This window comes from Trachemys scripta, chromosome 1 (genome assembly GCF_013100865.1).
Source record: "Trachemys scripta elegans isolate TJP31775 chromosome 1, CAS_Tse_1.0, whole genome shotgun sequence".
Classification (NCBI taxonomy): Eukaryota; Metazoa; Chordata; order Testudines; family Emydidae; genus Trachemys; species Trachemys scripta.
Window position 1 is genome coordinate 229,552,140 of NC_048298.1, and position 15,051 is coordinate 229,567,190.

Consider the following 15,051-nt stretch of genomic DNA (forward strand, 5'->3'; position numbering starts at 1 on the left):
TCTGAGGTCAGAAATAATCTTATCCTTCCCTTGGATTGCCAAATTGAGAGTTTGCAGATGCTGCATAATATCAGTGAAAAACATCAGATCCTGCATCCATTGCTCATCTTTCAGTTGTGGATAGGACTTTTCCTTTTCTTCAGTGAAAGCACTGATAGGCTCCAACAGTTCCACAAACCTATTTAAGACATTGCTGGTTGATAACCACCTCACAATACAGTAGAAAGAGACATTGTTGGGTTTGTCTTCAAGATCCAGCTCTTCAATGACATTTTTGAATGTCAATGAGTCTTCCCATTTGAACGGATGAAATTGACAGTTTCTAGGACTATTTTTGTAACACTTTCATACTTGAAGTATCTGCCTGTGAGATGTTCATGATGGATGATGCAATGAACAGGGAGGAACTCTGGAAATTTGGGATTGCTTTTCAAGAGTCCGATAAGACCTACTTTTTTCCCCACCATTGCAGGTGGGGAAAATCATCCATTGCAACACTGACAAGTTTATCCAGCGGTACATCGGCATTTATCAATGCTTCGTCAAGTGCATTCTTTATGTCGACAACACGGGTTGTTTCTTTTAGCACCATTAAGTCCAATATTTCTTCTTTCACAATTAAATCTGTGGAAACATAGCAAATAAATATTGCTAGTTGTGGTTTATCTTGAATATCTGTGGATTTAGCGACAGCTAGGCTGAATGCTAGAGAATTCTTTAGATCGTTTTGCATGTTGTTTGCAACATCGTCACTGATCTGGGAGATCTGCCTCTCCATACTGTGGTGTGAAATTGGAATTTGCTGCATTAGTCACTGAAGTTTTGTGTTCCTTGGATCTAAAATTGCAACCACTTCTGCAATATTTTTTTTAACAAATTCTCCATCACAACATGGATGTTTAGCATGAGCAATATTCCATGTCATAACAAAACTAGCTTCAGTCGTTGTGTCAGCTTCCTTACTGAACGCAGAAAGTAGTGTCTGATGACTGTTGAGGCATAATTTTAATGTGGTTAGCTTGTTTTTCCTTAATTCTGATCCAGGAGGGTACTTAGACGAAAAGTTATTGTGAGTAAGTTGAGTAATTGTCCACATGAATTCCACTCTTAGAGACTAAAAATCAGTTATAAATTGCCTGGAGGTGGGTATTAGGAGTCCTATTTAAATGGCTATAAGACAACCTTAACAAAACCAACATCTGATGTGGAAGCCCTTACTAAGCAATAGTGTCTTGTAAATGTGTGGTTTAAGCTCCACATAACTGCTCCTCAAATATCGTGGAATGAGCTTTAGTCTGGCTAGATGGATCTATCCTGGCTAATTCATAATATGCCCTTAAATATCTGGAGAACCACTTAATCAGGCTTTGGAAAGAAAACCAGGAGATGAAAGGACTGGCTTGTATGGAACTCTGAGAGAATCTGGGGAGAAACTTGGAGTGAGGTCTAAAAATGACCCTGTCCTTACAAAATACTGTATATAGACAATATGTCAGAAGGGCTTGAACCTCCCCTTCCCTGCGAGCTGATGTAATGGCCACCAGAAAGGCAGTCTTCATCGACTGGTGGGGAACAAGTTGCTGAGGGTTCAAAGTGGGGACCCATCAACCCTGCTAATAAATATTATATTGCTATACTATATTGAGGTCCCAAAAAGGGAGGGGGGGCTCCTGCATTGGGGGAAAAACATGTGAGGCCTTTAGGAATCTTGCTACTGTAGAGTGGGAAAACACTGTATTACCTAGGAGTGAGGGATGATGTACAGACATTGCTGCTACATGGACCTTTATGACCTGATGTAAAGTCTAGACTGTTTCAGGGCTAGCAAATTCTCCACTATTGCTAAAACTAAAGATGTCAAAGAAGACAACTACCACTGGCATCCCAAGTAGAAAACCTCTTCCATTTAGCCTTATAAGTAAGGTTGAAGGTTTCCCTGCTTTGAAGCAGAATGTTCTGAATCTCAGCTGAACAGTTTCTTTCAGTAGATGTAAACCACACAACATCTAGGTCGGGGTGGGCAAACTTCTTGGGCTGAGGGCCACATCAGGGTATGGAAATTGTATGGCGGGCCATGAAAGCTCACAAAATTGGGGGTATGGGTGTGGGGGGGGGGTGACTAGGGGTGAGGGCTCTGGGTGCAGAAGGGGGATCCAGGCTGGGACCGAGGGGTTCAGAGGGTGGGAAGGGGATCAGGGCTGTGGCAGGGGATTGGAGCACGAGGGGGGCTGATGGGTGCAAACTCTGGGCAACACTTACGGCAAGCAGCTGCCGGAAGCATGTCCCCCCTCCATGGGTGCCGCTAGGTGGCTCTGCGCGCTGCCCCATCCGCAGGCACCACCCCTGCAGCTCACATTGGCCAGGAACCGCAGCCAATGGGAGCTGCGGAGGCGGCACCTGCAGACAAGGCAGTGCACAGAGCCGCCTGGCCACACCTCCGTGTACTACGTAGAAGCCGGAAGGGTTCATGCTGGCTGCTTCCTGGAAGCCATGCAGAGCGGGGCAAGCACCTGACCCCACTCTCTGGCTGGAGCAGTGCAAACCCCCAACCCCGCTCTCCGGCGGGAGCTGAGGGCCGGATTAAGTGGTCTGATGGGCCAAATGTGGCCTGTGGGCCATAGTTTGCCCACCCCTGATCTAGGCTGTCAGGTGTAAAAATGCTGGATCCTGGTACAAGATCTGACAATTCTGGAAGATTGTCAGGCAGAGCAGGTAAGGTGATAAGTGGCTGCAATGAAAGTTTCATGAAATCCAAATACCAGAACTGCTTGGCCCATACTGGGGCTATCATAACAACACTTCATCCTGCCTCAGTATCTGGGGTATCATAGGGATTGGCAGAAAGGCATACTTCAACCCTGGCATCCAAGGGATGAGAAAGGCATCGGTCAGGGAGCTTTAGCTTGCACCCCTTCTGGAACAGAAGAATGTCTAACACTTGTTCTGGTCTGTTGCTATTTTTGGGAATCCCCATTTACAAAAGATGTTCTGTAAGACTGAGTCTTTGAGAGTACACTTGTTGCCAGGGAATTGCCTGCTGAGTTGATCTGCCAAGGTGTTCAAAAGGCTGAAAAGATGCACAGTCACATACGTAACTTGGTTCAGAATGTACCTATTCCGTAGTCCTATGGCTTCCTGACAGAGTGAGAATGTTCTTGTTCCCCATTGCATGCTGACATAATCCACAGCTGTGGTGTTGTCTGTCAATACTTGTATTAAGGATTCCTAAAGAAGAGGCAGGAATGCTTTGCATACCAAGCTGACTCTGAGCTCTAACACATATATATGGGAGTAAGCTTCCTGAGGGAACCACAAGTCCTGAATTTGAAGGTCATAATCTAGATCAGTGGTGGGCAACCTCCGGCCCGTAAGCGTAATCCGCTGGCGGGCCATGAGACAGTGTTTACATTGACCGTCCGCAGGCACGGCCACCCGCAGCTCTCAGTGAAGATCCAAGATAGGCCATCAACCTCCTTTTTTTTGGGGGGATCAAAAAGTAATGGGACTAAAAAGCCACCTCCTGCATTGTTCCTGGCTGTAAAAGGGAGCGTACTCCCCATTCTGATGGTCTTTCACGAGACGGTTCCCTGAAAAGAGCCAGGAAAGGAGGCAGTAGGAGGGTAGGGAGAAGGATGGGATTGAAACTGAATTGGGTGCCCCTTGGTTACCATCTCTGGGACCCATAAAGCCAAGTTAACCTCAGCTCAAATTTTTCCAAAACAAAAAAGAGGGAGTTGCCAAGGGGGAGGTGTAGAACAAAAAGGGTTCTCTGATCATCCTATCAGTTTCTCAACTTTGCATCGCACCTGCTGCCTGGTGGTACCCTAAGACTGTGGGGCAGCAGAGGAGGCAGAGGGTTGTCTCCAGTGGAATATCTGTCTCTTCATTGGCCGTTTTGAAGTACAATGTGGCTGACTGTAAAGCTGAACTGAGGTATGCTGTCTATAGGATGTTGATGTGGCTGCTTCCTTCTTGGGTTGGAACTCAAAGTCCTAAAGAGAGCAGAGTTGGCCTTGAATCTTTTGGAGACCACAGAGCTTCACCAATGCTGTTGTTGAAAAGCTCATTACCCTCAAATGGGAGGTTCTTGCTTGTTGCCTAGAGCTTCCTGGGGATCCTTGAAGACTGAAGCCACAAAGATCTCCTCCTGGCTATTGCAGTAGCTATTGCGTGCACTGTGGTGTCAGACATGTCCAGCAAATGGATTCTTTGCTTCAGTCTTCACGGCTGAGGATGTTAGGGAGATTCCCAAACCTGAGCTGGCTTTTGTAGGCGACAAATCTGAGGAATTGTCACAGATTGAAGTGTCACTAGAGGTGGTTTTGGAATTAATTGATAAACTTATCATTAACAAGTCCCCGGGACCAGATGGCATTCACCCAAGAGTTCTGAAAGAACTCAAATGTGAAGTTGCGGAACTGTTAACTAAGGTTTGTAACCTGTCCTTTAAATTGGCTTCTGTACCCAATGACTGGAAGTTAGCTAATGTAATGCCAATGTTTAAAAAGGGCTCTAGAGGTAATCCCGGCAATTACAGACCGGTAAGTCTAACGTCGGTACCGGGCAAATTAGTTGAAACAATAGTTAAGAATAAAATTGTCAGACATATAGAAAAACAAACTGTTGAGCAATAGTCAATATGGTTTCTGTAAAGGGAAATTGTGTCTTACTAATCTATTAGAGTTCTTTGAAGGGGTCAACAAACGTGGACAAGGGGGAATCCAATGGACATAGTGTACTTAGATTTCCAGAAAGCCTTTGAGAAGGTCTCTCACCAAAGACTCTTATGTAAATTAAACTATCATGGGATAAAAGGGAAGGTCCTTTCATGGATTGAGAACTGGTTAAAAGACAGGGAACAGAGGTAGGAATTAATGGTAAATTCTCAGAATGGAGAGGGGTAACTAGCGGTGTTCCCCAAGGGTCAGTCCTCAGACTGATCCTATTCAACTTATTCATAAATGATCTGGAGAAAGGGGTAAACAGTGAGGTGGCAGAGTTTGCAGATGATACGAAACTGCTCAAGATAGTTAAGACCAAAGCAGACTGTGCAGAACTTCAAAAAGATCTCACAGAACTAAGTGATTGGGAAACAAAATGGCAAATGAAATTTAATGTGGATAAATGTAAAGTAATGCACATTGGAAAAATAACCCCAACTATACATACAATATGATGGGGGCTAATTTAGCTACAACAAGTCAGGAAAAAGATCTTGGAGTCATCGTGGATAGTTCTCTGAAGATGTCCACGCAGTGTGCAGAGGTGGTCAAAAAAGCAAACAGGATGTTAGGAATCATTAAAAAGGGGATAGAGAATAAGACTGAGAATATATTATTGCCCTTATATAAATCAATGGTATGCCCACATCTCGAATACTGTGTACAGATGTGGTCTCCTTATCTCAAAAAAGATATACTGGCACTAGAAAAGGTTCAGAAAAGGGCAACTAAAATGATTAGGGGTTTGGAATGGGTCCCATATGAGGAGAGATTAAAGAGGCTAGGACTCTTCAGCTTGGAAAAGAGGAGACTAAGGAGGGATATGATAGAGGTATTAAAATCATGAGTGATGTGGAGTAAGTGGATAAGGAAAAGTTATTTACTTATTCCCATAATACAAGAACTAGGGGTCACCAAATGAAATTAATATGCAGCAGGTTTAAAACAAATAGAAGGAAGTTCTTCTTCATGCAGCGCACAGTCAACTTGTGGAACTCCTTACCTGAGGAGGTTGTGAAAGCTAGGACTATAGCAGCGTTTAACAGAGACCTGGAAAAATTCAGGGTGGTTAAGTCCATTAATGGCTATTAGCCAGGATGAGTAAGGAATGGTGTCCTTAGACTCTGTTTGTCAGAGGGTGGAGATGGATGGCAGGAGAGAGATCACTTGACCATTGCCTGTTAGGTTCACTCCCTCATTGGCTACTGTCAGTAGACAGGATACTGGGCTAGATGAACCTTTGGTCTGACCCGGTACGGCCGTTCTTATGTTATAGACTGTAGAGAAGTACAGGCAGTCACTTGAAAACTTCAATGGCAACGGCACATCTCCTCTTGCTGCTCATTGGGCAATTATAAATTGAGACAATCGGTTCCAGTTTAAAAAGTCATATTTTGAAAGGCAGGCTGGATAGACAGCCACCTTCCTCTGGAGCATAGCTGTTAGATACACCTTGTAGATGAATAGATCGAGCTTTTTTGGATCCTTTTCTCTTGGCCTAGATTTAAAAGGTCCATGCTGTTTTGTTCTCTCCTGTAGCGCTGCCACTAGAAAAGAACCCAGTGTTGGATGTAAACAGAAAATCAAATATGCAGCAGGAACCTGGTGCCCACTGTCTGCTCTTTTTGACATGGACGGGATGGATACAGATGGCTTGTGCAGGCTCTAGTAGACTTTCATTAATGGGAATGCTCATGGTGAGCATCCCTATTGCAGAAGGATCCAGAATGACCAAGTTTCTTATCAGAGGGGTAGCCGTATTTGTTGCTTTTTACAGATCCAGACTAAGAGTCCTGTGGCACCTTATAGACTAACAGATGTATTGGAGCATAAGCTTTCGTGGGTGAATACCCACTTCGTCAGACGTCTGACGAAGTGGGTATTCACCCATGAAAGCTTATGCTCCAATACATCTGTTAGTCTATAAGGTGCCACAGGACTCTTTGTTGCAAGTTTCTTATGATTTTTCTTGGACCAATTCCAGAGGTATGTCTCAGCAATTTGGAATGACTTCAATCAAAGCAATTTAAATCACAATTTAAATCAGCAAGCTGGAAACACTAATTTAAATAATTGGTTTTAATCTTATTTTGCTTTTGTAATTTTTAGTTATTTTGCTAAAGAATGGTTGACTCTCATTGGTTGGTAACCATTAAAACATGTTGATTTGGAACGAAATACAGCCTTTACACTAAATTTGGTACTACTTTTTGCTAACCAGGAGGCTATAATACACACACACACACACACACACACACACACACACACACTTACTTACTTGAGCAACAAGTAATCTTAATTTACATTTATTCAGATTCTTATTGTTTACCTTTTTCTTATGTTAAGAAATGCCATTCACCTTTTTTCTTTACTAGATGATGAATCAATTTTTACTTGTGAACTGTGTCAATTTGAATGGAAATTCAAATTCCATTAAAAATGCACAAAACAGCATTTTAAATTATTTTATTAAGAAAACTAACTTAAATGTGCTGGATATGTGAGGAAAAAAAGTAAATTTATCAAAACATGTTTTACATTTATAACTGATTTATTAAATGAAGTATTATCTGTAGTTAGTGAATTGAACCAATTGCTTCCAACTAAAAATGCTTCCATGTCTCTCAAGATTTTAGAACTCATCCTCTCATACCTATGCTAGCTGCCACAGGAAGTAAGAAGGAGCTGATGGACAATTGGGCCTACTCCTTTTATGCCCATTAAGGGGGAGATGGAAGGGGGCACAAGGGCACCCGAGGCACAGCATGGTCCCAATGAAAACTGCTGGCCAAAAGAATCCAAATCTCACGTGCATGGATGCATGCACACAGTGTATGGAATCCATGTGGACAATCACTTGAAGCAGCAATATTACAGGATCAATTCCAAAGTATATCCTAGGAGTGATCAAATCAGTGGCACTAAAATTGCAGAGCCTTTATGAAAAGGGCAGAAATTTCACATCAGCCAGGAAAAAATATATATACAGATAGGATTTTTTTTTTAAAAGGATCTAGGAAAATTATTATTACTATTCCTGGGATTGATATGGTGAGACAATAAACAAGACAAAAAAATTACCCTATATCAGCAAAGAAATTATTTATGGAGCAGAAACTATAAAAGGTGACCCTAGCCTATATGAGTTGATGATTTTTAAGCAAGACCTGACACAGAGAGAAACCCATTCACATACATTTAAGAGACTGATTACCTCAAGCCTTTTACAAACTTGTAGCACACGGAGTACATTTTTGCAGACGTTTTCCAACACTGTGTTTCCATAACAGCAAGTAATTCCCAGGATTTCAACACTGGGAGATGCCAGCGCCATCATTATGGCTTGAGCATCATCGACTCCACAATCAACATCAATCAACAGCAACTTTGTCATTTTTTAAATACCTACGAAAAAGTTACAAGCAGATTAGACAACTAACCTAATAATTAAGATTAAGATACAGTAGGTCATGTGGAGAGAACATATTCTAAAGATATGGCTACAGTTTAACTGGGTTTCAGTTCAAACACTGTAGGTTATTTGCCAAAACCTTTTTCTACAGACTTGTGTTTTATTTCAGTTTACATCTGACTTTTTTTGTAATGTTTTATGTAACATAAAATTCACCCACCTCTATTTTAAAAGAAAATGTCAAGAATCACTGATTTGTAAATCCACAGGAACCTAAAAATGAGTGGTTACCTAACTGGAACTTTTGAGAAGTTTTCATATGTTAACTACAACATTTGTGCAGTGATTTAAAAAAAATCAAATGTACATGTTTATATATACCCAATTAAAATAATTGGGGATATTGTAAATTACCACTGAATACCAGTTTATATTAAAATTTAAATGATTTCTTAATCCCTATGAAAAAGCTAATAGTTATTTACACGCCTTGTGACAGTCCAGTAAATTATAATTTGGGAGGTAGAGACAATACCCACATAGAGGGGAGGAAAAAGCATCTGAAACCAGCACACAATTATAGGAGCTGGGCCACAACTTTAACACTTACCTTCCTCAAAGCTTCCTTCCCAATTAGAAAATAGTTTATGGTCGTCTCCACTGCAATTATCTTAAATGAGATGAGGAAATATTATTCATACTCAGTAGAACTGCAACCATTTTCTGCTAACATAAATTCTTGCACCTTCATAAGTACTGGCTTGTAGTTTTCACTGGAGATGCTCCACCCCCTCCCTGAGGCCCCCACCCACCTGCCCCTCCCTGCTCTCCACCTTCACAGAAACCCTTCCCTGAGCCTCCAAACAGCTGTTTGATGGTGGCTGCCGAACAGCTGTTTGGTGGCATCCCCAATTAGCTCATCGGGGGCACCACCCAACAGCTGTGGCAGATGGGTTCTGAGCACCCGCTATTTTTTTTCCGTGAGTGCTCCAGCCCCGGAGCACCCACGGAGTCGACACCTAATGACTGTCAAATCTTGTTGACATTAATGATCGGTTACCCCATTTGCTTTCTGTGACTTAGTTTGTCTCTGAAGTTCAAAGTTCACCCAGGGACATCTCCCTTTTAATTGATTCTGAGTCAACGAAGTCCCAAGCGCCTCTCCTGTCTCTCTCTCGCCTTTATCTCACATAATCTGATGCAGTGCTCTCAACAACACTGCATTAGCTACACTTTCCTGAGAAAGTTCTCAGTTTTCATCTTTTGGATCCACCATTAGATTTGCTCCAATACTTTTGGAGAAAAATTGCTATGAGAAATGTGTTTTGACACACTCCTCAATCATACACCCCCCAGGCGTTCCTGAGACAGCTGTATTTAGTTGTTTTTTCTTCTACCTTCACCTCTAGCAAGGTGCACAGCTCTTCTTACTTGGGCCCATTTGAGAAGTCTTTTGGCAGAGAAGACTAAATTATTTTTTTGTCTGTGTGTCCCAGCCCTATAGCCACCCAACTAATAACAATACATTGCTCTGATTGAGCAATAATGGGAGAGTAATCTCCCAAAGCAGATACTGCCAGATGCCGGACGTAGCCAGTTCCTGGAAATCAGCATAAAACGTCCACTGATTTTACAGCTGAAGAAAACATGTACAATGCCAGGGAAAACATTTCACTAAAACATGTCAATCTAAAGCTGATAACCCAGGTCAAATTTCCACAGACTCAGATTCCAAGGCCAGAAGGGACCACCGTGATCCTCTAGTCGAGGGGTCTCAAACGCGGCCCGTGGATGGATTCCTGCAGGATGCCCCAGGAGCACAGGTTCGCACCTCCGCTGTCATGTAAAGTCACACGGGTTCTGCTCAGCTTGTTCGCGCTCGTTAGCGGCCAGAGGGCCGAGCCCCCAGCCAGCAAACCTCTGGGAGCAAGTCACTAACATTGAGCGAAAAGCGCCGGTGTAGCGGTACACCGGCCGGTCACCCTGTTGGGGTCCACTAGGCATAGCTACCAGGTAACTCGGGAGAGTGGAAGGCCAAAAGTGCCGCTGAAGCTTTTTTGCTCTGGATCTGTGAACCACAGTGACTCCATCTTGGGAACTCTCACCTACTTCTATGCTAACTGCTTACATGCTCTGAAGCAGGCTGAAGCAGAAATGTATTGGTCAGCGTTTCTAGCAGATGGCTGCAGTTTCATTCACACTAGCAGAAATAATAGAGATAAGGAGCGGGGGGGAAAAGGAGGGGTAGTTAGGTTGCAGGCATCTAATCCAAGGTCACAAAGACTGAGAGAGTTTTCTCACAAGCTTATGTAGAGCTTATTGTAACAGTTGTCTGGAAGGGAGGGGTAAGGGGGAACAGCCAGACAAAGAGATGCATGCAAACAGTTTGAAGTATAAAAGGTAAAAGTTGTTTGTATTTGTTGCACTGGATTTGAGACATGCTGGTCTCCTAGTGCCATTTCAGAGCTCTGAAATAAACTTGGCTTGCTTTCTCCCCTCGGGGTCTTTATTGGTGCCAAGCACAACGGGCGACGAACCCCCTGTTTGCCATCTCGGGCCCAGTTCTGGGCAGGCAACAGTTTTGGCGCCCAACGTGGGGCTCGAGGCTGAAATTTAGCCTTGCCCGGATCCCTCCTGGTGGCCGACGGATTACGACGACGACTGACGCCCAGAGCGCTCACCGGTGACTTCATTGGGGGCCTCGGCAGAGACATGGTTTGCTCGACCCCGGAGTGCACAACGGTGCAACGCACACAGACAGCGGAGAAGCAGCTGCGGGTGACGGTGCAGAACCGGACCCTTGGATAAGGTAGGAACAGTCCAGTGGGGACTTATCTGTCTTGACCTGGGGACGCCCAGTGTCTGCCTGTTTTGACCTGGGGACGCCCAGAGTCTCCCTCGGTATGGGGCAGGGACAGAGTACAGCCGGCAGGGTACAGCGTACACCCTTAGAATGCATTCTGGTGAACTGGAAAGTGTTTGGATCTGATCAGTTGATTAAAAGTAAATTGAAAAGGTTCTGTACAGTTGATTGGCCTCAGTACCAGCTAGAGCGCCAAGAAAGGTGGCCACCGGAAGGATCACTTAATTACAACACGATCCTTCAATTGCTTTTGTTCTGTCAGAGAACAGGTAAATGGAATGAACATCTCTATGCGTATACGTTCATGGTGTTAAGAAATAGGACTGATATTTTGCTCAAGTGCCATTTGACTCCGACAGGCTCGGTAGTAACGGCTGCTAAACCCCAGAACCCTCCCACTGTTGTAATGCCAGAATCGGTGTCCCCTTTGGCTCCTCCACCCCCACAGGCTCCAGAGAGACCCTCCCCCCGTGGGATTGTATCCATTGATTACGGAGAGTGTGGTAGCCCGTCCAGGAACTCAGGAACGGCCAGCGCAGATAGTGTCTGTATATTCGCATGTACCTTTTAATCCAGTCCAGCTGGCTGCTTTTAAGGCAGAGGCAGGAGAATTTTCAGCGAATCCAAGCAAGTTCATTTCTATCTTTGAAGGATGTCTAGCTAGCCATAAGCCTGAGTGGGATGATTGTAATATACTTATAAGAACCCTGTTGTCTGAAGTGGAGCGGAATCAGGTCATAGCCAAAGCTAGGGAGGAGGCACAGAAAAGGCATGATGAGGATAGAGAAGGCAAGCCGTTGCCGGATGTCGCTGTCCCCCTAGGGGACCCCCGGTGGAATCCGAATGAGGAGGGGGATTTGAGGCTGCTTAACTCCTATAAGGAACTGCTTATGCATGGTCTCCGACACTCAGCTGTCAGGCATAACAATTGGGCTAAGCCTTATGAACTAATCCAGGACTCGAAAGAAAGTCCAGGGGTTTTCCTGCAGCATATTCGGGATATTATCAGGCAAACTACTAGTGCAAACCCAGATGATCAGGCAACTGAGGCAATTATAAAGGGTATCTTCACCAGCCGTGCGGCCCCTGATATTAAAAGGAAATTGCAGAAAAAGAAGGATTTAATGGGAATGTCTATGGCTCAGATTTTGGAGACTGCAAACAGGGCTTATAGCCTTAGAGAGGGAGAGAAGGAAAAAAGGCAAGTGAAAATGATGGTAGCGGCGGTGCAGGCCGGCGGCAAAGAAATGCCACAGAAAGGTGAAAGGGGCCGGGGAATGAGAGGCTGTGGATGTGGACGCCCTGGCCCCCAGGTCAGGCGCCTGGGTCGTAACCAGTGTGCCATATGCCGTAAGGAGGGACACTGGAAAAATGAATGCCCTGAAAGGGAAGGTACCCATATGATGGCAGTGGAGGATCGAGATTAGGGGTGTCAGGGAAGATGAACCATCCTACCCCCGGAACCCCGAGTAAATGTGCGGGTGGGAGATGCGGATATAGACTTTTTAATAGACTCTGGAGCAGCAAGGACCGCTGTAAACAAACCCCTACAGTTGCCTGTGGCAGGCTCCCTCACTGTGGTGGGTGCCACAGGGAAAGGAACCAAGTGCCCAGTATATGCCCCAGCGGAATGTGCCTTGGGAAACAGAACTGTATCACACAAGCTGGTTTACCTCCCTGATTGTCCAACACCACTACTAGGATGGGACCTGCTTTGTCGCTTAGGTGCCACCCTGCATTTCACTCAAGATGATATAACCCTCACCTTACCCCCTGAGAATGCTTGGATAATGACCCTTGCAGTTGAACCCTCAGCTATGCAAGCCCAGAGTGGAGTGAGTGGGAAAAGCAGGTTTTTCCTCTAGTCTGGGCATCAGGGGTCCCAGGGAAAGCAAACCGTGAAACCCCTGTGCATATTCAGCTCCTCCCAGGAAAAAGCCCAGTGCAGCTCAAACAGTATCCGATTAAAAGGGAAGCCAGAGAGGGACTACAAGAGACTATAGATCGGTTCTTAGAGTGCGGTGTACTATAGGAATGCCAGTCAGCTTGGAACACCCCTATTCTGCCCATACAAAAGCCCAATGGCACGTATCGGCTGGTACAGGACCTCAGGGCAGTTAATGAGCGGGTTAAGACTCTGCACCCCCTGGTTCCAAATCCGTATACACTGTTGGCCTCTATAGGGGGGCAATATACCCATTTCTCAGTCCTAGATTTAAAAGATGTTTTCTTCACGATTCCAGTTGACATCCAGTCTCAGGAGATATTCTCCTTTGAATGGGAAGACAAACGAAGGGTTAAAAAGCAGCTTTGTTGGACAGTATTGGCTCAAGGATTTAAAAATTCCCCCACTCTGTTTGGACAGACTTTGGTCAGAGACTTGGAGGAGTGGGATAATTCAGACAGAGCCCTCCTGCTGCAATATGTAGATGACCTGTTAATTGCTGCTGTGGGTCTAATCCCTTGTCTCAGAGCTACTGTGAGTCTCCTAAATTTTATTGGACTGCGAGGATACAGGGTATCTCAAAGCAAAGCCCAAATTGCTCTTTCAGAGGTTCAATATCTGGGATTTCGCATCAGGCAGGGAGACAGCCTCCTTTCTTTCATTTGAGAGCTGTCTATCCGCCAAGTTCCCATCCCCAGCAACCGTAAACGACTTAGGACATTCCTGGGCATGGCAGGTTTTTGCAGAATATGGATTCCAGAGTTTGGACTGTGGGCTAAACCTCTGTATGAATGTGTTAAGGGAGCAGAACATGACCCCTTTCACTGGTCCTCAGAAGCGAACAGGGCATTTAAAATCTTGAAAAGGAAGCTAATGGAAGCTCCAGCCCCGGGTTTGCCCGATATATCTAAGCCGTTCCAACTGTATGTGCATGAACGAAAAGGGGTAGTTTTGGGAATGCTTACCCAGCTATTAGGTGCCTGAAAACGTCCTGTGGCATACTTTTCTAAACAACTGGATCAAGTTTCAAAGGGATGGCCAGTCTGTTTGAAGGCGGTCGCAGCTACTGCTCTAGTGCTTGGGGAAGCTGAAAAACTGACACTGGGAGGAACTGTGCAAGTGTATGTTCCCCATATGGTCCAAGCCTTGCTGGACACTAAGGGTGGTCTTTGGCTCACACAGACTCGGGTTGCTTGGTACCAGGCGAAGCTGTTAGAGAATCCTGAAGTTACCCTGCAGATCCGTCCTTCCCTTAATCCAGCTACCCTGCTACCAGAGACAGAAAAGCAGGAACATGACTGTCTAGAAATCATAGATGTTCAGTATTCTAGCCGCCCAGAGCTAAAAGATCAGCCACTCCCAAATGCTGTCTTGGAATGGTATACGGATGGCAGTAGTACTGTTGTGGATGGGCAAAGGAGGGCTGGTTATGCTATTGTGTCTCTTCATGATACCGTGTGTCAAGGCTGTATCCCCCACTTTGAACTTTAGGGTACAAATGTAGGGGCCTGCATGAAAACTTCTAAGCTTAACTACCAGCTTAGCTCTGGTCCCGCTGCCACCATTTCCCAATGGATTCCCTCCCTGGGAAGCCTTGAGAAACCTTCACCAATTCCCTGGTGAATACAGATCCAAACCCCTTGGATCTTAAAACAAGGAGAAATTAACCATTCCCCTCCTTCCTCCCACCAACTCCTGGTGAATCAAGAGCCAAACCCCTTGGATCTTAAAACAAGGAAAAATCAATCAGGTTCTTAAAAAGGCGGCTTTTAATTAAAGAAAAAGGTAAAAATCATCTCTGTAAAATCAGTATGGAAATTAACCTTACAGGGTAATCAAACTTAAAGAGCTTAGAGGACTCCCCTCTAGTCCTAGGTTCAAAGTACAGCAAACAAAGATAAACACTCTAGTAAACGGTACATTTACAAGTTGAGAAAACAAAGGAAAACTAACATGCCTTGCCTGGCTATTTACTTACAAGTTTGAAATAGGAGAGACTTGTTTAGAAAGATGTGGAGAACCTGGATTGATGTCTGGTCCCTCTCAGTTCCGAGAGCGAATGCACTCCCAAACAAAGAACACAAATAAAAGCCTCCCCCCCCCCCCCCCC

The 15,051-nt window shown here is 44.7% G+C and overlaps 1 protein-coding gene across 4 annotated transcripts in view; it reads right to left on the minus strand.

Annotated features, from left to right (window-relative positions):
- LOC117870689 (inosine-uridine preferring nucleoside hydrolase-like) overlaps positions 1-15,051 on the minus strand; it is a 56,989-nt gene that overhangs the window by 36,544 nt on the left and 5,394 nt on the right. For 3 of the 4 annotated variants that reach the window (XR_004644021.1, XM_034757935.1, XM_034757933.1), the window contains exons 2-3: positions 8,744-8,803; positions 7,936-8,126 (exon numbers count right to left, since the gene is read on the minus strand). Coding sequence is in view for 3 of the 4 variants with exons in the window: in XM_034757935.1 (XP_034613826.1) it covers positions 7,936-8,115 (180 nt within the window). In the remaining variant the exon portion in view is untranslated. The remainder of the gene's footprint in view (positions 1-7,935; positions 8,127-8,743; positions 8,804-15,051) is intronic. The other variant, XM_034757934.1, reaches the window with a different exon arrangement.